We start from the raw sequence: 24,866 nt of genomic DNA, 5'->3' as shown, positions 1-24,866 counted from the left end.
GCTCAGTTTTACTGGAAAGTTGATTCTTGGCTGCAATCCAAGTTCCTTTACCTTTCAGAATATCAGATTCCCAGACCTTCAATTCTTATGGAAGCTGCTAGATCCTGAGTAATCCAGATTGTGGCTCCTCGATATTTGAATTGTTTTCTTCTGTTTGCTTGCAATACTTTCTCCTTGATCTCATAATTCTGAAGTTTAGCTACAATATTCCTTGGAGTTTTCATTTTTGGGATCCCTTTCAGGAGGTGATTGATGAATTCTTTTCAAGTGTTATTTTTACCCTCTGGTTCTAGGACATCAGGGCAGTTTTCCTTGATGATTTCCTGAAAGATGTTGTCTTGGCTCTTTTTTTTTTTTTCATCATGGTTTTCAGGAGGTCCAAGAATTCTTAGGTTGTCTCTCCTGAATCTGTTTTCTAGGTCAGTTGTTTTTCTAATGAGATATTTTACATTTTCTTCTGGTTTTTTTTTTTTTTTCATTTTTTTTTTTTTTGACTTTGACTAATTTTTGAAGTCTCATTGAGTCATTCACTTCCATTTATTCAATTCTAATTTTTAGTGAATTATTTTATTCAGTTAGATTTTTTTATCTCCTTTTGCATTTGTCCAATTGAACTTTTAAATGAGGTGTTTAGTTCATTGGGTTTTTTTCCCTATTTCTCAAATTTTGTGTTTCAATGAATTTGTTTCTTTTTCAAATCTATTTTGTAGGGAGTTATATGTTTTTTCCATTTCGCTAAATCTATTTTTAAGGAGTTTTCTTCAGATAGTTTCTTTTTCCTTTTCCAAACTCTCTTGGAAAGTTCTCATTTCCTTTCCTCAGTTTTCTTCTAATTCTTCTTTTAAGATCCTTTTTGCATTCTTATAAAAGAACTTTGTGACATGGGGACCAATTCATATAACCCTTTGGGGCTTCATTTGGAGATGCTTTGCCTTTAGGATTCTCAGGATTTGAGGTCTGTTCTCATTCTTCATAAAAGCTGTCTATGGTCAGAGCTCTTTTTTTAAATCATTTTTTTTTTTTTTTAAGGTTGAGGTCTGCTCTTAGGGCAAAGGGGAGATTGTCCCAAGCTTCCTCTATAGTTTTTGTCTTTTGTATTTGCATTGGATATCTTATAGGTAATCTGCTGATCCACTTGCTTGTAACCAGGACAGAGTAGCCAACACTGCTGTATTTTGGCTAAGAGCCTCCTGGTAGAGTACCCAGTGCACAGGTGTCACACTTCTCTGGGTCCCTGTGCTACACCTGTACTGGGCTACCTCCCTTCTCCCCTTCCTCTTGCCTGATTGAGATAGACCTCTTCTGAAGTTCTTCCAAAATATCTTTCACTGGAAATTTGTTAAACTCTAAGTATTTGTGGGATATATCACTCCAAAACCAGTTCAGAGGCTTGATCTGGTATTTATCTGAGGGATACAAGAAAGGATACTAAAGATGTGTCTACTGTCAGCCATGTTGGCACCGCCCCTTGTCTTTTAAATCTTAATGGATCAGTGTTATTTGTGGCAGTGATATTTTTGGATAATGGTTATATTTGTATTTAATTTTCAGTGATGTTTGGAGCTTTGCTCCAAAAACCCTGATTAAAAAAAAAAAAGAACCGAGATAACATCTTTCAGCAAATCATTAAGGAAAACTGACCTGTTGTCCTAGAACCAGAGGATAAAATAACCATTGAAAGAATTTGTTGCTCATCATTTTATAAAAGATAAATGAACTCCTGCTTTATAATTCTAGCCATCTTATTATATCTCCCTAGGTTATTTACAGGATCATGAATTTATAGATTTTTTTTCCTTGATTCCCTTAATCCATTGCTTTTAGGAAACGTTCCCATTCAATATGAAGAGAAACACATCTTAGAATTTACTATGAATATACACATAAAAATAAAATTTTTTCAGGAAGAAAATTTCATTTGGTACATTTTTTTCATTATTATTTTTGGAAAATTTTAATAAAGTGTAATTATTCATGAAACATTTTCCAATCCTCTTTTTCAAGAATGTCATACCAACTGGGGATATATGTACCCCAGATTAGTAATGTAATCAATCTGAAGTGATATGTTACATACTCTCCAACACTTTTTTTTTTTTTAACATAGAAAGGAATTTTGGAAGTAGTTTCTGGAGGCATTGACCAGAAGCCGAATTATTAAAAACTCGTTTTTAACATGTTATATAATTTAGCTATTAACTTGATTCTTCTTTGTTGACATATTGTTGGTTATATTCATGTAACTGTCACCCATTGAATACTTTTTTATCCTAATCTTGGATCATTACTTTTCATGGCTTCATTTAGATACAAATCATTCTTGATTATATATTATGTGTTTAACAAGTCCAGTGGCAGGTATAGAAAAATTAATACTTTTATTCATTAGTCAAAAAAGGAAGAAGAAAATTAATATATAGTCTCAAAGCATATAATAAGCAGGGTAAAAGTTTACAGAAATATTTGTAACAGATTTCACTTCACAAAGCAAAAGGATAAGCTCAAAGTAGGCCTTTTTGATTATTATTATTATTTTTTTGACCAGGTGAAAAAGACTATTCTTTGCCTCATTTGCTATCTAGCCTTAATCACTAAATGAGAGAGGCCTCAGGCAAACTGAGACCTGTTGAAGACCAAAGCGTAAAAAAGGCCAAGGTCTCCTGTAATGTCCTGGCTAGATCTTGGGACCAGCCTTGGTCTCAGTGGAGGAGTGAAGTAGGCAGAAGATCCACCAGGAGGATGGTCAAAGATGGAATGTCTCTATTTCCAGTACTCTCAGCCCTTGAATACCTCAGTGTGATTACATCATTACAGCATACTAAGTATGTGTAAACTAGAGAACCATTACATCACCATACTAAATACTAAGTTTTTGTGAACTAGAGAACCATTATCTCATCAATCACACTGAGTTAACACCCTGCTGTAAGTATCTTTGCTTCAAGTATACTTTTCTCAGAGTTCCCCAATATCTGCAATCCTCTACATCTCCAGCTTTTTTTGTTTTAGAACACAGCTGGTCATGCCCTCCAGCTTGACTCTCTGACTGAAAAGTCAGGGAGATGAGAATACCAAAGGGAAATGGGAAGTCAACCAGATATTGTTAGCAGGTTTTCTCTGGACTGAAGTGTCTTACTTGAAGCAAGTATACATAAATCCATCAATATGGGAGTCATTACACAAACACATTGTAATATAACATAGGCTAGTAGTGATGTAACAAACAACATGAATCAACATGAGGAAATATACATGTCTGTAAGTCTAAAAGGAGGGTATATAAATAACAATCACACATACGCCTCCTTCAGCAGTCAAGAGATAGTCCAAAACCAATTTATTGTCCGTTATTTCATGTTTCAGGGAATCCAATGATTCCTGCAAGTTTTGAAGTCCTGCAGCAATCTCATTAACAATTTTTGATGTTCATGAGTCAATTGTCATACACATTGGGTTAACAGTCATGCTTTTTCAGTGGCACATGTAGTAAGAGATGGAACCATCTGATGTTTCTTGGGTCTTTTCCTTTGTTTCAAGGGTCTTCACTTTTTCTCTCTCTCCGTCAAGGTGAATACAGCACGTTGGCACTCATGATTCCTTCTTATCTGTAGAGATACAAGCAAACACCCTCCCCCAAGCAGCTAACCTATCTGGTCCCTTCCATTCATCACTTTGTGGATCTCTCCACATTACCTAGCAATTATCTAAAGATAGTGTTGCTGCTCACACCAGACACTGCCCTTCCGGTGGGTTATAAAACCTGTCTGCCAGAGCCAGTGTATCTTTATCAAAAATAAAAAATATTAATAGTATAAAAAGCTAAATTTAAAAGTTTTCTAACGTTACCTGTGGCTTCCCCTTTCTTTTGTTTTTAGAGGAGTGTCTTGATGTCTCTCTTTCTTCTCTCTACTACTGCCTGTCCTTGAAGATTAAAAGGTATGCCAGTGGTGTATACAATTTGATACTGTGCACAAAAGTGTGCAAAATGTTTAAAAGTATATGCAGGTACATTATCTGTTTTTATTTCTTGTGGCACACCCATGATTCCAAAAGCTTGTATAAAGAATTCAGTGACCACTTGGGTTGTCTCTTTTGCTGCTAGTAATGCAAAAATAAATCCTGAAAATGTGTCTACTACAACATGGATAAATGACAGACGACCAAAAGATTTATAATGGGTCACGTCCATTTGCCAAATTTCATTGGGTCTCACACCACGAGAGTTCTTCCCTAGAGGGAGCATAGAAGTGTGGAAAGGAAGGCAAGCTGTACAAGCTTTTACTATGCTTCTAGCTTCCTCTTTTGTTATCCCAAAGTACAAACATAAAACTCAAGCAGCCTGATGATATTTAGAATGAGATGCTTTGGCTGTCTGAAATAAAGGAATATTGGCTAATATGGTTAGAAGGCTATCAGCCTTTGAATTTCTATTAAAAAAAAAATAGTACCTGGAACTACTATGAAAGTGGACATGCAAGATATAAATCTTACCTAGATGCTTTCTCATTTGCTCTTGAAGTTCCTTAAAGAGCTGATATATACTAGAAGCTACAAATTTTATTTGGGCTGTGGCAATTATTTGTACTATACTTACTGAATAAGCTGAATCAGATATTATATTTACATCTCCTGGATAATAAGTAAGAGTTAGCATTATTGCATACAATTCATTCTGCTGAGTGGACTGAAAAGGAGTTCTGACTATTAATGATTTGGTTCATCTCATTGTTGAAGAGAGCCATGTCTATCAAAATTGATCATCATATAGTATTGTTGTTGAAATATATAATGATCTCCTGGTCCTACTCATTCACTTAGCATCAGTTCTTGTAAGTATCTCCAGGCATTTCTGAAATCATCCTGCTGGTCATTTCTTACAAAACAGTAATATTCCATCACATTCATATATCACAACTTATTCAGCCACTCTCCAATTTCCATTCAATTTCCAGTTTCTAGCTACTACAAAAAAGGCTGCCACAAACATTTTTGCACATACAGGTCCCTTTCCCTTCTTTAAGCTCTCTTTAGGATATAAGTCCATTAGTTACACTGCTGGATCAAAGGGTATGCACAATTTGATAACTTTTTGAGCATAATTCCAAATTGCTCTCCAGAATGGCTGGAAGCATTCACAATTCCACCAACAATGTATCAGAGTCCCAGTTTTCCCACATCCCCTGCAACATTCTGCATTATCTTTCCCTATCATTCTAGCTAATCTGACAGGTGTGTAGTGGTATCTCAGAGTTGCTTTAATTTGCATTTCTCTGATTAATAATGATTTAGAGATCTTTTTTATATATCTAGAAATAGTTTCCATTTCTCCATCTGTAAATTGTATCCTTTGACCATTTATCAGTTGGAGAATGGCTTGATTTCTTATGAGTCAATTCTCTACATATTTTGGAAATGAGGCCTTTATCAGAACCTTTGAATGTAAAAATGTTTTCCCAATTTATTGTTTCCCTTTTAATCTTGTCTGCATTAGTTTTGTTTGTACAAAAGCTTTTTAATTTGATATAATCAAAATTTTCTATTTTGTGATCAATAATGATCTCTAGTTCTTCTTTGGTCACAAATTCCTTCCTCCTCTACAGGTCTGAGAGGTAAATTATCCTGTGTTCTTCCAATTTATTTATAATCTCATTCTTTATGTCTAGATCATCAACCCATTTTGACCTTATCTTGGTGTACGGTGTTAAGTATGGATCAATGCCTAGTTTCTGCCACACTAATTTCCGATTCTCCCAGCAGTTTTTGTCAAACAGTGAATTCTTATCCCAAAAGCTGAGGTCTTTAGGTTTGTCAAGCACTAGATTATTAAAGTTATTGACTATTTTGTCCTGTGAACCTAATCTATTTCACTGATCAACTAGTCTATTTCTTAGCCAATACCAAGTGGTTTTGGTAACCACTGCTTTATATTACAGTTTTAGATCTGGTACAGCTAGGCCACCTTCATTTGATTTTTTTTTTTCATTAGTTCCCTTGAAAGTCTTGACCTTTTATTCTTCCAGGTGAATTTTGTTGTTATTTTTTCTAGATCTATAAAATAATTTTTGGGAATCTGATTGCTATAGATTAATTTAGGTAGTATTATCATCTTTATTATATTGAAACCAGTTCCCCATTTCAGTGATCTAATTACAAGTTATCTTTCAATGTCATTTCCATTTGTGTTATGTTGTGTCTATTTTTCTGGTTCTTCTTACTAATTTTCATTTATATAGGTCTTCCCATGCTTCTGAATGATGAATTTTCCAGATAACTGAAGCTTAACCCTTTATATACCCGCACATTAGCATTTTAACTTTTTTTTAGTGGATTTAAAAAGAACCCATATTACATGCTTTCCTTCTATTTTAACATTTTTCTTAATGATTTGAGATCAGCATCACAAACTTGTTTTAATAGTCCAATATAGGAATAGATAGTTGAGACAGTAGTCAGGAAGTCAGGAAGACGTGATATTAGTGTGTGACCCTGGGCAAATCACTTAATCTCAGTTGTCTTTAAAAAATGTCAGTTGAAGAATGACTGAATGAGTTATGGTATATGAATGTTATGGAATATTATTGTTATGTAAAAAACGATCAGCAGGATGACTTCAGAAAGGCCTAGAGCAACATACATGAACTGATGCTAAGTGTAATGAATAGAACGAAGAAAACTTTGTACACAGCAACAAGAAGATGATATGATAATCAATTCTGATGGAAGTGGCTCTTTTCAGCAATGAGATGATTTAGGCCAATTCCAATAGACTTTTGATGGAGTGAGCCATCTGCACCCAGAGAGGGCTATGGGGCTGAATGTGAATCATAACGTAGTATTTTCACCTTTTCGTTGTTTTGTTTTCTTTCTTATTTTCTTTCTTTTTTGATCTGATTTTTCTTGTTCAGCACAATAAATGTAGAAATTCATATATATATATATAAATATACATACATATATGTGTGTGTGTATATATATATATATATATATATATATATATATATATATATATATGAATTTTACTTGTTTAACATATATTGGATTACTTGCTCTCTAAGGGAGAGAGGAAGGGGGAGGGAGGGGGAAAACATTTGTAACAAAGTTTTACAATGATGAATGCTGAAAACTATATACATATTTTGAAAATAAAATCTAAAAAAATAGCATAATATGGATACATATAATACATGGCATAGGACTGAATGGGTACTAATCACAGAAAGTATTACTGCTTTTTGATTACCTGCCAATTTCTCATAAAAGTGAAGAATGTGCAGCATTTTAATCACAGGCCAATGCAATATGCCTGTCTTTTATTTAAATAAGTCAATTAATTTAAGGATGAAGTAGATTTCTGACCTTTCAGAAAAATACAATATTTATTGCTTTTGCCAATGTTTTTTGACTTGGCAGGATTTAATACATTATTTTGTGTGTATGTGAAACATAGCATAACATGGCTAAAATAATTGTCCCAGACACTATGAAGAATACAATAAAAATAAAACATAGAGCCTCTGTCCTTAAGGATTTAATAATCTCTTATGAGATACAGCACATTCAGAGATATTTCAAAGAAGCATGTGAAAAGTCATACAAATTCTAGATATAACTGATTCATGCTGTCTGCATTAAACTGCGATATCTGGTGGGCCTAGTCATTCTCATTCATTAATACACATTTATTCATTTCAGCTTCTAAATTATATTCTGATGTTAAAGAAAAATCAAATCTTAGCTTTTCCTGAATTTTTGGCTAGAGGTAATGTCTTTGCAAGGGTGATAATGGAATATGTAATTTTAATGTAGTTGTGAGGAAGAAAGCTTTTAAGAAGTGCTGTGTAGTAAGTGGATTCAGCCTCAGTCTTCCAGAACCAGCATGGCAGTATCTCTCCCTCCTTTTCTAAGGATTTTCTTGAGCAGTTGAAGATGTCTTTACCAATGTTTGAGCCTTCATTCTGATGATCTCCCACTTGTGATTAATCAGTGATTAATATCTCTGTTACTTCTATCCAATTAACATCCTGCTGGCAAAATAAATCTTTTCTCCTTAGTCCCCCAGAATTTTAATACTAAAATGACAGGCTACAAAACCCAGATCTTGGATAGTTCATTGAACTGTCCGTTTGCAGAAAATATATGGACCTCAGATGAGGAAGACCTATTACCTCTCGCTTTACAGCACTGTTATCTTCTCTCACCGGAATACAGCTGACAGCAGTCAGATCAAAAGCAACAGACTTAGATTGACTACTGTCTTTTGAACAAATATCAATTTCAGCCAATCAGAGAGATTCTTCTTTACCATGGACTTAGCAGATTGGAACCAATTTCAGAATGTTTATACCTCTTTCTGGAAATGACCTCCTGTCCTTCTCCACATGTAAATTGTATCAGCTGAATATGCCAAAATCCACAGCAAATATTTTAACTATAAGAGAAGAGGTAGAAATTGAAAAATAAATTTAAAATAGGTGATTTTTAGTACTTTATATAGAGGCATAGTACAAAAGATAGCAAGACATTGAAGCCTAATAAGAATTGTCACTTTTATAATTCATTTGAGTTTAACATTAGGTTACTTAAGAATCTTGGTCAAGGAGCAATTAGGTAGTGCAGTGGATAGAGGAGCAGCCTTGAACTCAGGAAGACCTGAGTTCAAATCTTAGCTCTTCCTAGACAGTTAGCTCTTCTTAGCTATGTGACCCCGGGCAAGTCACTTAACTCCAATTGCCTCAGCAAAAAAAAAAAAAAAAGAATTTTGGTCACAAAAATTATAGTGAGTGCATTAATCAACATCTGGTTATGAAAAACTATGAGCGAACTCTAAATATTTCATATCAGCTTTGCCAGGAAAGAAGCAGCAATTCCATTCTACCTGATCTCTGTTTTCACCTTATTGTTTAACTTTTCATCTTGTTTTTTGTACTTGATATATTAAGACAGCTACATGAATACACATCTGATTTAAAAGAATAATGTTATTATGATATACGTTAAAACTTATGTTATATTCATTATTACTACCTTTTAATGTTTTTTGGTGTATTATGTTTGTGGTTTTTTTTTTTTTTTTTAAATGAATAGTTGTGTAGGCACAACTGATTCACTTATTTCTTCCTATGCTTTTTTCTCCTCATTTGGAAAAAAGGGACAGCCTTTTTTATATCCACCATACACTAATATCACAAGACTCAAATACATTATCATATGTTGAGTGCTTTCCAAACCTTAATTCACTATTCTTAACTATATTCAGTTATTCATACTAAATAGAACTCTTACAATATTCCTATGTTAAAAGTTACCTTTCAGGTATGTTCATAGCCTATTTATATTTTTTCTATTTAGTTTAAACAGTGATTTCATGTCATTATTAGTAGTTGTTGTGTCTTTATGTTTTGGATCATGATGCCAGATAGTGTGGAGAATGTAGTCTTTTAATCAATTGGAAGGAATGTCTTTTGAAATGAATCATCTTTCCTTCACAAGCCACATACATAATTGAATTTTATCATCATATATGTTTACTTGCCAGATGGATCAAATTCAGAGAGATCCCTATGAGATTATTTCTCTTGGCTTTTATATCACACTACAACTGTGTTTGGCCTGGGATAGAACTGAGTAGAAAGTCTCAGCTCTCAGGTTCTGAAGCTTGTTGTTAAAAAACACAGTTAAAAGCCACAATTCTAGTTTTGGCTCTCCATTAGTTTTAAATAGGATGCAGAGATATTTTTAAAAATATGTTTACCTCATCCCTATATTGATTAATACAAATTCTTGAATGGGGGTTAAGTTTTATAGAAAACTTTGGGACAATTTAATTTTAATTTTTAAATTTTTTCTCCAATTGACAAATGGTCAAAGGATATGAACAGACAATTCTCAGATGAAGAAATTAAAACTATTTATAGACATATGAAAATATTCTCCAAATCATTATTAATCAAAAAAATGCAAATTAAGACAACTCTGAGATACCACTACACACCTGTCAGATTGGCTAGAATGACAGGGAAAGATAATGTGGAATGTTGGAGGGGATGTGGGAAAACAGGGACACTGATAGATTGTTGGTAGAATTGTGAACACATCCAGCCATTCTGGAGAGCAATTTGGAACTGTGCTCAAAAAGTTATCAAACTGTGCATACCCTTTGATCCAGCAGTGTTTCTACTGGCTTATACCCCAAAGAGATACTAAAGAAGGGAAAGGGACCTGTATGTGCCAAAATGTTTGTGGCAGCCCTGTTTGAAGTGGCTAGAAGCTGGAAAATGAATGGATGCCCATCAATTGGAGAATGGTTGAGTAAATTGTGGTATATGAACGTTATGGAATATTATTGTTCTATAAGAAATGACCAGCAGGATGAATACAGAGAGGACTGGCGAGACTTACATGAACTGGTGCTAAGTGAAATGAGAAAACCAGGAGATCATTATATACCTCAACAATGATACTGTTTGAGGATGTATTCTGATGGAAGTGGATCTCTTCGATAAAGAGAGCTAATTCAGTTTCACTTGATCAAGGATGGACAGAAGCAGCTACACTCAAAGAAGGAACACTGGGAAATGAATATAAACTGCTTGCATTTTTGTTTTTCTTCCCGGGTTATTTATACGTTCTGAATCCAATTCTCCCTGTGCAACAAGAGAACTGTTCGATTCTGCCCACATATATTATACTGTAACCTATTTAAATGTAAAGGACTGCTTGCCATCTGGGGGAGGAGGTGAAGGGAGTGAGGGAAAAAATCGGAACAGAAGTGAGTGCAAGGGATAATGCTGTAAAAAATTACCCTGGCATGGGTTCTATCAATAAAAAGTTATTTTTAAAAAAAATTAATTTTTTTCATTGATATAATTTTTTTGACATTACCAGAATTTCTCCCAGTTTCGAAGTGCCATTTATGTAATAATGTTTTTAAAGGAAAAAAAAAAAAGCAAGAACAGAAAAAATTTAGCAAAACTAATCAATATATTGAAGAAATCTAAAATATATATACAATTTTCCATACTCTCGGACCTTCTGACTCTGCCAAGGAGTAAGTCTGGGAGTGTCTTCCCTTTTCTCTCATTTGAGTATTGGAATCTTTACAAACTGTTAAGTCATTAGAGTTGATACAATAATTATCTAATTTAGCATGGTTCAGTATGATTGATCTGATCTTCCAAGGAGATGTTATGGGCTAGAAGAAACAAGGTACTAAGTAGAACTGAAAAAACAATGCTTGTGCTCACACCTTTAGAGAGCTCATATAAGCAAGAAGCTCTAAGGGCCAGAGAGCACTCTGAGAGGGAACCCATAATCCCACTCTCTTGGAGAAGGAGCATAAATAGAGCTTCAGTGAGCCAGTCAAGGGAGTTCAGCTGAATTAGATTGAGAGGGGAGCGTCAAGTGAGTTCAGCCAGAAACCCTCTCATCGAGGCAAGAGAGATTCATTTCAACTTTCACCTTGGTGCTGGCTGGAGGCTGAAGAAAGCAGAGGCAAAGGACAACTGCAAGAGTTCTTGGAACCAAGCAGAAAGAGGTCTCTAAGAAAACTAACTGGGCTATATTGAAGGACACAATAAAAGATTTGAACTTTTTATCACCTGGCTGCGTTTGGGTAATTATTACTTTTAATTGAAACTAAGGCTGCCTCCAGAAAACCTCCCCAGAGAGAACCATTATATTTTAAAGAACAAGAATACCACATTTGAGGACATAGGGTTTTTTGTTTTGTTTTGTTTGTTTTGGCAGTTTTGCAACATTTGGCTTATTTTGTTATTTTTAAAATTTACATTGTTGTAATTATTATTTTCTTGACTCCACTTATTTCACTCTGCATAAACCTTTGCATCCTTTTTCTATATTCATCATATTTGTTTCCACGTGGTGATAGTATATTAAATTACATACTACATTTTGTTTAGCTGTTCCCCAATTGTTGAGCATTTACTTTGTATCTAATTTTTTGATATCACAGAAAAAGTTGCTACAAATATTTTGGTTTGTATGGGGATTTTTTTTTATTGGTCAAGCTAAGTAGCTTTTATTAAGTCAACTGGCATTTGTTATTTGCCATATACCTTAGCACTGAATATAAAGAAAGGCAAAAAAAAAAAAAAAAAAGACAAAATATATTCAGGATTATTAGGGATAATATGAGAGAAAGCACTACAATTAAGAAAGACTGGAAAAGGTTTCTTGAAAAAATTTGGCCTTTAGCTGAGATGATGGCAGCCATAGAAGCTAGGAGTCAATGATAAGGATGAAGCCAGTTCCAGGCATGGGGGACCTTGTAAAAATAGACAAGAGTTGGAAAATGGGAGTGTTATGTGCCAGGGACAACAAGGAAGCCAGTGTCACTGGGGTGCAGAGTACATGAAAGGAAGTAAGGTGGAAGGAAACTAGAAAAGCCAGATGGTAAAGGTCTTTAAAAGCCAAACTGAGTTTTAAAATATCTTATCTTGGGTACTTCCTTTGGGAAATCTCTTGAGTGATAGTATGTGGACAGTTTAGTCATTTGACTTGCATTTCCAATTTGATATACAAAAAGGTTGTACTGAGATATAGCTGTGCTAACCATGCATTTAGCTGGCCTATATTACCACAATCTTCCAACATTCACTATACTTTTCTTTTTTCACCTTAACTAATTTTTAGGGTATGAGATGATGCCCCATGTTTGTTTTGATTTTTTATTCATCTTACTATTAGTGATTTGAAGCACTTTTAAAATATTTGTCAATCATTCACATTTTTTATTTGAGAACCAATTTTTAAAATATCCTTTGATTAACGTGGAATAATAGTTTTTGGTCTTTTATCTTTTAGTTTCCTCTAGTTTATTTTTATTTTTCAAAAATAATTTATTCATCTCTTTTGCTTTTATATAATAGTCATTTCTGGATATTTCTCTTACCACATTCCCTTGTAACAAAGAAAAAAAAAGTTTAGTAAAAATCACTGATGTAGTGACTATATCTGATAGTATAAAAATTTATTTTTTTCATAACAGAAGAGTGTAATTTAAAGTTTGAGATGGACAGAGGCATAGGATCATCATGTAGTTCAATTTATTATTACTACCACTAAAATGTCTTTACATATCCTTATGAAAATTTCCCAACTACTTTGTCTCTTATACTAAATTATTCTACTCTCTCGATAGGAGATAAAATCATTATTTGTTCTTTGGAACCAAGATTCATTGTGATTACTCAGAGTTTGGCTTCTCTCAATTTTCATTTCATTTGTATCATTATATGTATGTATATTCTTTTGATTCAGTTTACTTCAATGCATAAGTTCATATATGTACTTTTCACCTTCATTATTTTTGTTACATAATGATATTACATTTTATTCATATTCACAGTTCAACTATTTAGTCACTAAGTCCATTAATAAGCATATATTAAACTCCTGTTGTCTGCTGGAAACAGTCCTCATTGAAACAGGTTTCATTGAGGAGTTGGGATCAGTGTCATCTCTGTTCCTCTTTTGTTACCATTTCATTGAGAAGTGGAACTAGTGCCAAGGAGATAAGATTAGCATCAAGGAGAATACCCTCTCCTATAGCTAGTTGTCCACATAAGGCTAAAATGTGGGGTCGCTCAGTCTGACTTTGTATCAGTGGCTGACTTTGTACACCCAAAGATCTCACATATTAGAATAAGAATTCACTATTCAACACAAAAGGCTGGGGATCCTCAAAAGTAATATTGACTACCATCTCACATTGTATACTAAGCTAAGCTCAAAATAGTTATATGATTTAGACATAAGTGAATTAGTGGAATACACAAAAAAATTCCTTGTTAGATCTATGATTAGAAAGAGAGTGTATTAATAAAGAGAGAGACAGATTCACAGGAGGTAAAATCAATAATTTTGATTATATAACATTAAGAAGTTTGTGCACAAATAATGGCCAAAGGATATGAATAAGTGGTTAGAGAAAGAAATCCACACTTTCAATACTTATGTTTAAAAAATGCTCTAAATCACTAACAATTAGAGAAGTATAATTAAAACAATTCTGAAGTAGCACCTCAAACCCATGAGATTGGCTAAGATGACAAGAAAAGAAAATGACACATGTTGGGGGAACTGTGGGAAAACAGGTATATTACTTCACTGTTGGTGGATTTATAAACTGGTCTTTTTGGAAAGCATCCCAAAAAGTTATTAAATTGTCCATATAGTTTGACCCACAATAGACATACATACACATGAAAAAATATAGACATCTGTATAATAGTCTATACCACAACATAAATCCATTTATTGTTCAATTGTATCTGATTTTTATGACCCCATTTGGGATTTTATTGGCAAATAGACCAGAATGGTCTGCCATTTCCTTTTCCAGCTCATTTTACAGATGAGGAAACTCAGGCAAACAAGATTAAATACTTGATCCAAGTCACATGTCTAGCAAGTTTCTCAAGTAGGATTTTAACTCAGGTGTTCCTAACTCCAGGATTGGTATTCTATTCAGTATAACTCCCTTCCTTCCTTCTTTCCTTCCTTCTTCCCTCCCTCTCTCCCTCCCTTCCTCCCTCCCTCCCTCCTTTCCTTCTTCCCTTCCTCCCTCCCTCCCTTCCTTTCTCCCTCCCTCCCTCCCTCCCTTCCTTTCTCCCTCACTCCCTCACTTCCTTCCTTCCTTCCTTCCTTCCTTCCTTCCTTCCTTCCTTCCTTCCTTCCTTCCTTTTGTATTGGTTTTTGTTTTTATTGCTTTCACAGTGGGTAGAGAAGAGAGAAAAAAGAATAACTGAAAGTTAAATTGAATTTAGAAATTAATATATTCAATCATTTAGTAACAAAATTGCAAACTTAAATGAAAAAATTGAATGTCTACAAAAATATAAAATGCCCAAATTATCACTAGATAGTAGGACCTAAATTATCTCAATTATGCATGATATAGTAACTGCTCATAAAAATAAACTTTACTTTTTCTATGAAACAGTAGTAACAGTAGTAGTAACTTATATTTATATAGTGCTTTAAAATTTAAAGAATACTTTGTATTCAGTTTCTCATATGGCTTTTTCAGCAACCCTATATGATGTGTCATCTTACTCCTATTTTACAGATGTGAAAACAGAGAGGCTTCGTGACTTTCCCAGGGTCACACAGATAGTTTCTGAGACATGATTTTAATTTGGGTCATCTTGATTCTTAAGTATAATGCTATGGGATCATTTCTCTGTCCTGTACACTACACAGCTTACTGTGTTTTTCATATTGATACCTGGGAGAAAAAACAGAAAAAGAATAGAAAAATATTACTAATAGATCTATAAGGCATGATTTTATTAGTATGGGGAACTGGCCATAGAACTTCCTTCTTTTTTTTTTTAATTTTTATTTAATAATTACTTTATATTGACAGAATCCATGCCAGGGTAATTTTTTTTTTTTACAACATTATCCTTTGCACTTGTTTCTGTTCCGATTTTTTTCCCCTCCCTCTCTCCACCCCCTCCCCTAGATGGCAAGCAGTCCTTTATATGTTGGATATGTTGCAGTATATCCTAGATACAATATATGTTTGCAGAACCGAACAGTTCTCTTGTTGCATAGGGAGAATTGGATTCAGAAGGTATAAATAACACGGGAAGAAAAACAAAAATGCAGATAGTTCACATTCATTTCCCAGTGTTCTTTCTTTGGGTGTAGCTGCTTTTGTCCGTCATTTATCAATTGAAACTTAGTTAGGTCTCTTTGTCAAAGAAATCCACTTCCATCAAAATATGTCCTCATACAATATCGTTGTCGAAGTGTATAATGATCTCCTGGTTCTGCTCATTTCACTTAGCATCAGTTCATGTAAGTCTCGCCAGTCCTCTCTGTATTCATCCTGCTGGTCATTTCTTACAGAACAATAATATTCCATAACATTCATATACCACAATTTACCCAGCCATTCTCCAATTGATGGGCATCCATTCATTTTCCAGTTTCTAGCCACTACAAATAGGGCTGCTACAAACATTTTGGCACATATGTAGGCAAGACTATGACTTAATAAAGAATCTCTAGGAACTTGTTTTAAGTATGTAGGAACTAATGAATTCTCTAGGTTCTCTAGGTTGGTAGATATGGAATAATATCTACACTGACAGACACTGCTAATATATCTCTATCTGTATTTTATCCATATATTTTTCCCCCAATTTTTTCCTTTTTTTCTAGTTGAGAAATTTTGTGAAATCACAATGATATAAGAAAGTCAATAAAACTATCTTAAATTATTAGTATTTTTCTAATGGAAAGTATAATCAAGACGGTATAATTATTGATTTTTTATACCTCTGAAACATTAATTCCTATACTGAATAACTTCTGGTTATTAAATTCTTTTACCTTTATAGTAGACACTCAATTATATCAGGAGTTTGTTGAGAGTACTAATGTGCCTAGCACTGTATACACATATAAGAATTGAATTGTTGAGATGATATAGTATATGGTGAAGCTAGTTTTCTTGTTAAATTTAATGACGTTTCACCTCCTTTAGATTTTTCTGATAGTGGCTCCTCTTTCTGTGCTCTATAATTGGAGAGATGAATTGAACACCTGGGGATATTTCAGAGTCACTATTTTGCATGGTAATAAAAAAGACAACGAGCTAATTCGAGTCAAGCAGGGAAAATGTGAAATTGCTCTAACAACTTATGAAACCCTTCGCTTGGGCTTAGATGAGCTGAACAGGTAAGAACATTCATCCCATCCCCAGTTTCTGTGTGTATCTTTTAATAAGTTTTTCTTCCTTGTTTTAGAATCTATTTTGAACTCTCATTATTCAGCATGATTGAAGTTGATTTCAAATTAAAATTTAAGATCACTAATATTAAAATTGCTTATTAAAATGAAAATGTTGGTGCCTCTGACTTCACTCTTTTTTTTAGTGCTTTCATATTCACCATGTCTGTCATGTTTAACAATTTGGGATTAATCCTCCTCTATTCAATTACCACATTTTATCAACTCTGTAATATATCCATCCCTACTCTGTAGTCTCACTACCATCACTTAATTGTAGGCTCATATTACTGCCCACCTGATTTATTGCAGACATTTTCTTCTACTCTTTCTCCTATTCTGACAGCTTTCATGTTTTTATGAGACTAATCTTCTTTACATATGCTCCTATTCAATGTGATTCTTTTGCTCAATAATCTTTAGCCTTGTATTTAGGCCCTTCTATAATATGGCATCACTATCTCTTTAAGCTTTTCTCATATTACTTCCTTCTATCACATACCAATATAATGTAAGTACTCTGTTTTTTAGACATACTCTCTAACTCCTTATCTCTGATACTTTGCTTACACTGTTTGCTGTGCTTGGAGTGCACATCTTTTTTTTTTCCCTGAGGCAGTTGGGCTTAAGTGACTTCCCTAAAGTCACACAACTAGGAAATAATAAGTTTCTGAGGTCAGATTTGAACTCAGGTCCTCCTGACTTCAGGGCTAATTCCCTATCCACTGCTCCACCTAGCTGTTCTTGCCACCTAGCTGCCCTAAAATGCACATCTTTTAAAACTAACTTTATAAAATATTTCATGCTGTTTCCTATCTTTAGGAACAAATTTCACTCACATAACTTGTTTAACATTCATTTAGCATTACTTTTGATTAGTTCTAATTTCTTTATGTTTCTTCTGTCTACTATAAGTTTCATGATTATTGGAACTTTTTCTAATTTAAATTTTATATACTCCTAGACTTTAGCTTAGTACTTTGAATAGACAGTGCTTAATAAATATTTAATTGAGTTGAATTGAAAGATTTTTTCCTGTCCCCTGATTATATTGTAGACACTTTGCTAAACTACATCACTGGGGAGTGTTTCCATACTGGAATAATCTAATAGCTAATTATATTGTCTAATCAGATCTTGATCTCTAGATGTTTAAGCTTTAATTCCATGACATATTAATTGTAATAATTTACATAACTGAGATTTACATATACTAACTGGTATGATTACCAAAGAATAAAAAGGGAGAAAATCAAATAACATAGAAACAAAGGACAGATAAGTTATAAATTCTTCATAAATAGGATAGGAAGGGGACTTTCATTTCATTTAAAAACTTAGATTTTTGTTTTGTTTTGTTTTTAATTTATAGAATAGAATGGTCTGCTGTCATTGTGGATGAAGCCCACAGAATCAAAAATCCCAAGGCTCGAGTTACAGAAGTTATGAAAGCTTTAAAGTGCAGCATTCGTATAGGCCTTACTGGTACCATTCTTCAAAACAACATGAAAGAACTTTGGTGTGTTATGGACTGGTGAGTGAAAAAACATTTTCATTTGGTTATTTTATTGTCTTTATAGAATGCTAGAAGAACACTAGAATACAGTGGATGGAGCAGGTTCTGGATACAAATCATGCCAATGACATCTGCTGTGTGACCTAATATATTTCTTAAAACTGAATGCTGATTTTTGTTTTGGGCGATAATTTAACAAATATTCAATGTTTTGTTGTTGCTCTTAGGGCTGTGCCAGGACTTTTAGGTAGCATGACTTACTTCAAGAAGCAGTTTTCTGATCCAGTGGAGCATGGACAGAGACATACTGCGACCAAAAGAGAGCTAGCTACTGGCCGAAAGGCCATGCAGAGACTAGCAAGAAAGATGTCTGGCTGGTTCCTGAGGCGTACTAAAACTCTGATCAGTGATCAGTTGCCTAAGAAGGAAGACAGAGTGAGAATTATGGATTTTTTAAATTTTAAACTTTGTTTTATTGTGATTTTCTGAATTTTAGGGTAGGTCCTCAAGAATTTAATAATTGAGACCCAGAATTTGAGGATTACTTTTTAGCTGGTTTGAGAATTACATTAAATAAGGGTTGTTAATATAATTCATTTGGACACTTAATAACTAGTCTAATTTAAAAAATGATTTTGGATTATTCTTTTCTTCTTTTAAACATGAGACAACGGGATGGGGGAACTGAAAGGGGAAATAATTATATTCAAGTAAATCTTAGAGTATTTACCTTCAGAAGATAAAGTTTGATAAATTTTATCTATTGTGTAACTGTTGATTCTTTATCTTCTTAGTCCAGAGAACATTAATAATCTCTCTGTCATTTTATGGATCAAAGATCTGGAGTTTGAAGGAATTTCTGAGGCAATCCAGTTTAATCTTTTTTATTTACAGATGAGGAAACTAAAGATCAAGGATGTTAAGTGATTTGGCTAAAGGCACACAGGTAGAAAATATCAGAGGCAGAATTTGAACCTAGGTCCTCTGAATCCTAAGCCAGTATCCTTTCCACTTTATCACATTGTAGGTCAATAAGATCACTTTCAATTGTATCACATTGTGGGTCAGCACAATTAATCACCTATTCTATGCTAGGATTCTGTGCTAAGATCTGAGATTACAAAGAAAAGCAAAAGAAAATTCCTCCTTTTGAGCTCTATTCTAATAAACTGATGGTAATATTTAAATTTTTGTTTGCTCTAAGAGTGAACACAGTCAAACTTTTCTATTATAATTCCCTGACACCCAGTATTCATTTTGTTAAAAAAAGAAAAAAGTTATAGCGGGGTAGCTAGGTGGTGCAGTGGATAGAGCACCAGCTCTGAGATCAGGAGGGTTTGAGTTCAAATTTGGCCTCAAACACTTAAAACATTTCCTGTGTGACCCTGGGCAAGTCACTTAACCCCAATTGTCTCAGCAAAAAAAAAAAAAAAAAAAAGAAAGAAAGAAAGAAAGAAAAAGGAAAAAAGTTATAGTAAAATGGAATTAATGTTTTTTAAAAAAAAGTTGAATTAACTATTTTTTCCAAAGGTGTTACTAAAGATTTTTCTTTAGTTTTAATATTAATTATTTGTGAAGTAGGGGAACAAAGAACTCAGGAAATAAAATAAAATGTCAGTTCATATTTTTGACATGATTTTGCTCTTTTTTAATTTAATTAATCTCTTGTATTTAAAAAAAACACTTTTAAAACATACAAATCTCTTGAGATTTATTGCCATCTTAAAATAAGAAAAGAAAGGAGAAAGCTATATCTCAAAATTGAGAGAAGTTTTTTTATGATGGTGTAACTATAGGAAGGAAAATTAATTTGTGAACTATTTGAGTAAGAACATTTGGTTAATATGAACTATATTGTGGTTATTATGCCTATTGAAATAGACCACTAATAATTCATGGATTTTTTATCTTGGCAGATAGTTTACTGTTCTCTGACAGAGTTCCAGAAGGCTGTTTATCAAACTGTTTTAGAGACAGAAGATGTGACCTTGATACTTAGAGCTCGAGAACCCTGTACATGCAACAGTGGCCGTAGAAGAAAAAATTGTTGTTACAAAGTATGCATTTTAGTATTTTGTTTTTATAGCTTGTTTTCGATTGTATTGTTCTCTTCTACCTTTAAGTAATAGATAGGTAGAATTCAAAATTACATCATCTCTTTCTTGTACAAATCATTTGTAAAGTCTTGGGAATAAGGAAGTGAGAATTATTGTGTTGGGCATATGATTATTAAATATATTTATATTAGGAAAAAAATATGAAGAATTCCTCAAATACCTTCATTGTCCACTAGTTTTACATTTCAAACTGCCTACTTGACACTCATACTCAAACTCAAGAGACTCATCTTCCTGTCAAAACCTGAAGGGATGGTGCTCCTATTTTCCCAATCACTAGGACTTAAACACTTAAAAAAATGTATATATATGTGTGTGCATGCGTGTGTGGGTGTATGTATATGTCTGTAGTATTCCAATTACATGGAAAATAATTTTTAACATTTGTTTTTAAAAATTTTGAATTCCAAATCTCTCCTTCCTTCCCTTTTCCTTTTTTCCCTCATTGAGAAGGCAAGCAATTTGATATAGGTTATATGCAGTTATACAGAACATTTTTTTATTAGGCATGTGGGGAAAAAAACACACACAGAGAACAAAAAACAATCCCCAAAAGTAAAAAAATATATATACTTCAATCTGCATTCAAACTTCATCAGTTCTTTGTTTGAAAGTAGATAGCAATTTTTGTCATAAGTTCTTTTGAATTGGCTTGAATCTTATTTCTGCTGAGAATAGTTAAGTCATATATAATTGATCAGACTATATTATTGCTGTTATTATGTACATTTTTCTCTTGGTTTTGTTCATTTCACTTTGTATCAGTTCATGTAAGTTTCTGAAAGCATCCTGCTCCTCTTTTCTTATAGCACAGTAGTATTCCATCACAATCAAACACATCTTTATTCAATCATTTGTTACTCAATTGATGGACATTCCCTCAATTTTGTACTTTTTTGCCATATAAAAAAAGTTACCCTAAATATTTTTGTATGCAAAGGGTTCTTTTCCTTTTTTTTTCTTTTTTCTTTTTAATCTCTAGGTTTCAGACCTAAGAGTGGTATTACTTGGTCAAGGGGTATATACATTGTTTTATGACACTTAAGGCATAGTTCCAAATTGTTTTCTATAATAGATCTTTTCATTGCATTAGTGTCCTATTTTCCATTTCTCTTCTAATAGAGGTATCTGTGAAATACTGTCATGCACATCTATCATAATTGACCTGATTGTTTTGTTGACTTTGATCTTCTGTTTATAAATATATTTATAGTTTGTTACAGTTTATGCCTTTGTATAATGCAAGACTGGATTTTATATTTTTCTTTAAAAAGAATCAGTACAATTTTCTTTAACTGAAATACAGACTGTAAATCCTCATTAAAGAGATGTAGTGTGGTTAAATCAACAATCTATTCTGTTTTGAGAAGTGAAGGCAATCAAGAGAGAAATCTGTATTATATGTCATGTCTGTGTGGGTGTAAATACGTGTGTGTACATATATGTATATACATGTAGGCATATGTATCTGTGTGTGTATATATACATATATGTATGTGTGTGGATATGAATGTGTGTGTGTGTGTGTGTGTGTGTGTGTGTGTGTAAGTGTGTAAATATAACTGTGTTTAGCTGTAGCCTGCTTGGGGAACTTGGGGGGGATGAAAGGAATTTTAAAAAAAGTATAAAAAGTTCACATCAGGGAACAAAAAAACTACATACAAAAAAGCAAAAAAAAAAAAAAAAAAAAGATGGATAGTCACAAATATGGCTTCTTTTATTGTAGGCTTTCTTGAAATGGAAATTTATTATTACATATTTTGAATCTTCCCTGATGTTCATGACAATTTTTTCCCTTTTTCTGTGTTTCTGTTTTATTTTCTTTGTTTTGCATTTAGTTCTAAATAAATAAATACATAAATAAATGCATGAACAAACAGATAAATAAATAAATAGAAATGAAGGCTGAACTTATAGCTGCTTCTGAAGCTCCTTCTCTCTTTCAAAGATAAGTCTTCTCTCTTCAAATTATCCCGTTTATAATGCTAACTCTTTAAGAACTTGGCATGTTTCACTTTGATCTTTGTATTTTTATTTTTCAGCTGTGTACGTCCCTCCTATTATACTATATGTAATAAACGTTTCTGAGTTAAGTTGACTTGAATTCATTTTACCCAAAATAACAGATAGGGAGTAAATGTTGAAAGCAGTACATGTATTCTGGAATCTCAGTTTTAGATATTTGATAATACATTCTATTTTTCCCTTTTTCTTTCAATTGTTCTAGACCAATTCATATGGTGAAACAGTGAAAGCCCTATATTTCAGTTATCTTGCAATCTTGCAGAAGGTATCTAATCATGCTGCACTGCTACAGATCAATAGCAACACCAGTAAACAGCAGGTTTGTCTCTTGGATTTTATCTTTATTATATTTAGATAAAAAACTGATTTGCCCATATTTGAATTGTTGAAAATAATTCAGATCATTGGAGTTTGTATAGTTGGAAAATAGTTTAAAGTTTTTAAAAAAATTAATAAATAATTAGTTTAAAAGTGGTTAGAATTAATGTAATTCAAAGTGAATTAGCTTCCAGTTTGTGTATGTAAATTTATACATATAAATATATATATTTCTATGTGTGTATGTGTATTTATATGTGTGTATATATATTTGCATATGTGTACACATTTAAACTTACATAATTATTTGCCTTACTATATCATAGTATCTGTATCATGATCTATGTAAACAAGAGAAGGATACAATTCTAATAGTCTGTATATTTGAATGGCAAGAGGGCTGCTTCATAAACTAATAAAAGCCAGTTAATCAAAAATTAAGTCTAATTCTGTAATTTTATTTTGTCCACTATCATGTATAATGGATACACATTTACATAACAGGAATAAAGGATAAGTTTTAATTAGTAATTTACAAGTACTTTGATTAGTAGTTTACCTTTTGATTTAATCAGAGTTTAAATATTGGGATCAAAGGATGATGAATACCATCAAAATGTCTTTCATTTTAGCATATAGTGTTGGAAAATCAAAATGAGAGAAGTCAAGGTACCTAAATACCTAAATCTAATCAAGGATTTTTAACATTTTGTCAGTTTGGTGAAGCCTATGGATCTTTCTTCAAAATAATGTTTTTAAATGTATAAAATAAAATACATAATTTACTTTACATGCAAAATAAACTAATTATATTAGAATGTAACTATAAAAATATTTCTTTAAAGCAAATTTGTAAACTACGGGTTAAAAAACCCTGTTTTAATTCCTAATGTTTCACTAATTGGCTGTATGAATCTGGTCAGCTGACCTCTCTGGACTTATATTTTTCTCATCTGTAAATTGAGGAGGGTAGAAGAGGTATTCCTTAATATCTTGTCCAGTTCTAGTATTCTATTTTTAATGGCTTAAAGTGTGGGTAATGATTCTGTTGGAATACATGGGAGCTGTTGGAATACATGGGAGCCACCTGACAGTGGCTGCTAGAGATCCAACCCAGACCTTCAGAATGAATCTCCTCTTGTGAGAGGATGCAGTTGCTGGTCTCTGACCTTTCTGACTGAAAGGGTGTTACGTAGTTTGACCTCTCTCCTATTCCCTATGCTTCCAATTTATCTCATTCCCAATCCACAACACCTGTGTCAGCAAAGGCTGCCTTGCAACTCCTTCAGATGCTATGATCCACAGCTATGGAGGCTCTTGGAGAATTGACCTGTCCCTTAAAATCGCTCTCTTTTTTTATCTTTTTCTATTCTGATAATCTGAACATTATATCGGTTTACATTTGGTATTATTATAATTTAAGGAACATATGATACTTGATATTAAAAGCCTGAAGAATTTTAGGTATTGTTGATTACATAAAAATTTATGTAAAGACCAGCGAAACTTTTTTTCACTTTAATGTCTAATGAGCCAGGGGTCAGATTGCAAACAGCAAAATGATCAGAGTAACACATTATTTTGAGTTGACAGAGTCTAAAGAAGACAGTTTCATGTTCAAATTTAGTTTACAATGGTTAGTGTCTTAAATAAGATTCTATTCACTCATTCTTCTTTCTATTTCCCCTGTTTTTTTTAGGAAACACATCTCAAAAGGATATGCAGTCAGGTTTTTTCAAAATTCAAAGATTTCATGCAGAAGAGTAAAGATGCAGCCTTTGAAACTATTTCTGATCCAAAATACAGTGGCAAAATGAAGGTAAATATTTGGGGGGGAATGGAGGAAATTATGTAAAGTTTAAATCACTTCACCTACTTCCACTTGAATCTCTGTAAAAATTGATTTTAGAATCAGCTTTTATGGGACAACTATATAATACAGGAGATAGAGTATCAATCTTGTAGTAAGGAGGACCTGAGTTTAACTTAGACACTTACTAGCTGTGTGATTGTGGGCAAGTCACTTAACCTTGATTGCGTTATTAAGAGAATCATATCCTTTTTAGAATATTTACTTCAGGCTTTTGCCAGTGGTTTGGCAATTTCAATATGATAAAAAATGATAACAT

General features: G+C 33.1%; 1 protein-coding gene across 2 annotated transcripts in view; it reads left to right on the top strand.

Annotated features, from left to right (window-relative positions):
• The window catches only part of ERCC6L2 (ERCC excision repair 6 like 2), a 148,947-nt gene that overhangs the window by 33,657 nt on the left and 90,424 nt on the right, over window positions 1–24,866 (top strand). For both annotated transcript variants that reach the window (XM_051996873.1, XM_051996867.1), the window contains 6 exons: window positions 16,517–16,710; window positions 18,134–18,295; window positions 18,505–18,712; window positions 20,194–20,334; window positions 22,622–22,738; window positions 24,437–24,556. In XM_051996873.1, coding sequence (XP_051852833.1) covers window positions 16,517–16,710; window positions 18,134–18,295; window positions 18,505–18,712; window positions 20,194–20,334; window positions 22,622–22,738; window positions 24,437–24,556 — 942 coding nt within the window. The remainder of the gene's footprint in view (window positions 1–16,516; window positions 16,711–18,133; window positions 18,296–18,504; window positions 18,713–20,193; window positions 20,335–22,621; window positions 22,739–24,436; window positions 24,557–24,866) is intronic.

The sequence above is a fragment of the Antechinus flavipes genome, chromosome 1 (genome assembly GCF_016432865.1).
Source record: "Antechinus flavipes isolate AdamAnt ecotype Samford, QLD, Australia chromosome 1, AdamAnt_v2, whole genome shotgun sequence".
In the NCBI taxonomy this organism is placed as follows: Eukaryota; Metazoa; Chordata; class Mammalia; order Dasyuromorphia; family Dasyuridae; genus Antechinus; species Antechinus flavipes.
This window is presented reverse-complemented; position numbering and strand designations above follow the sequence as displayed.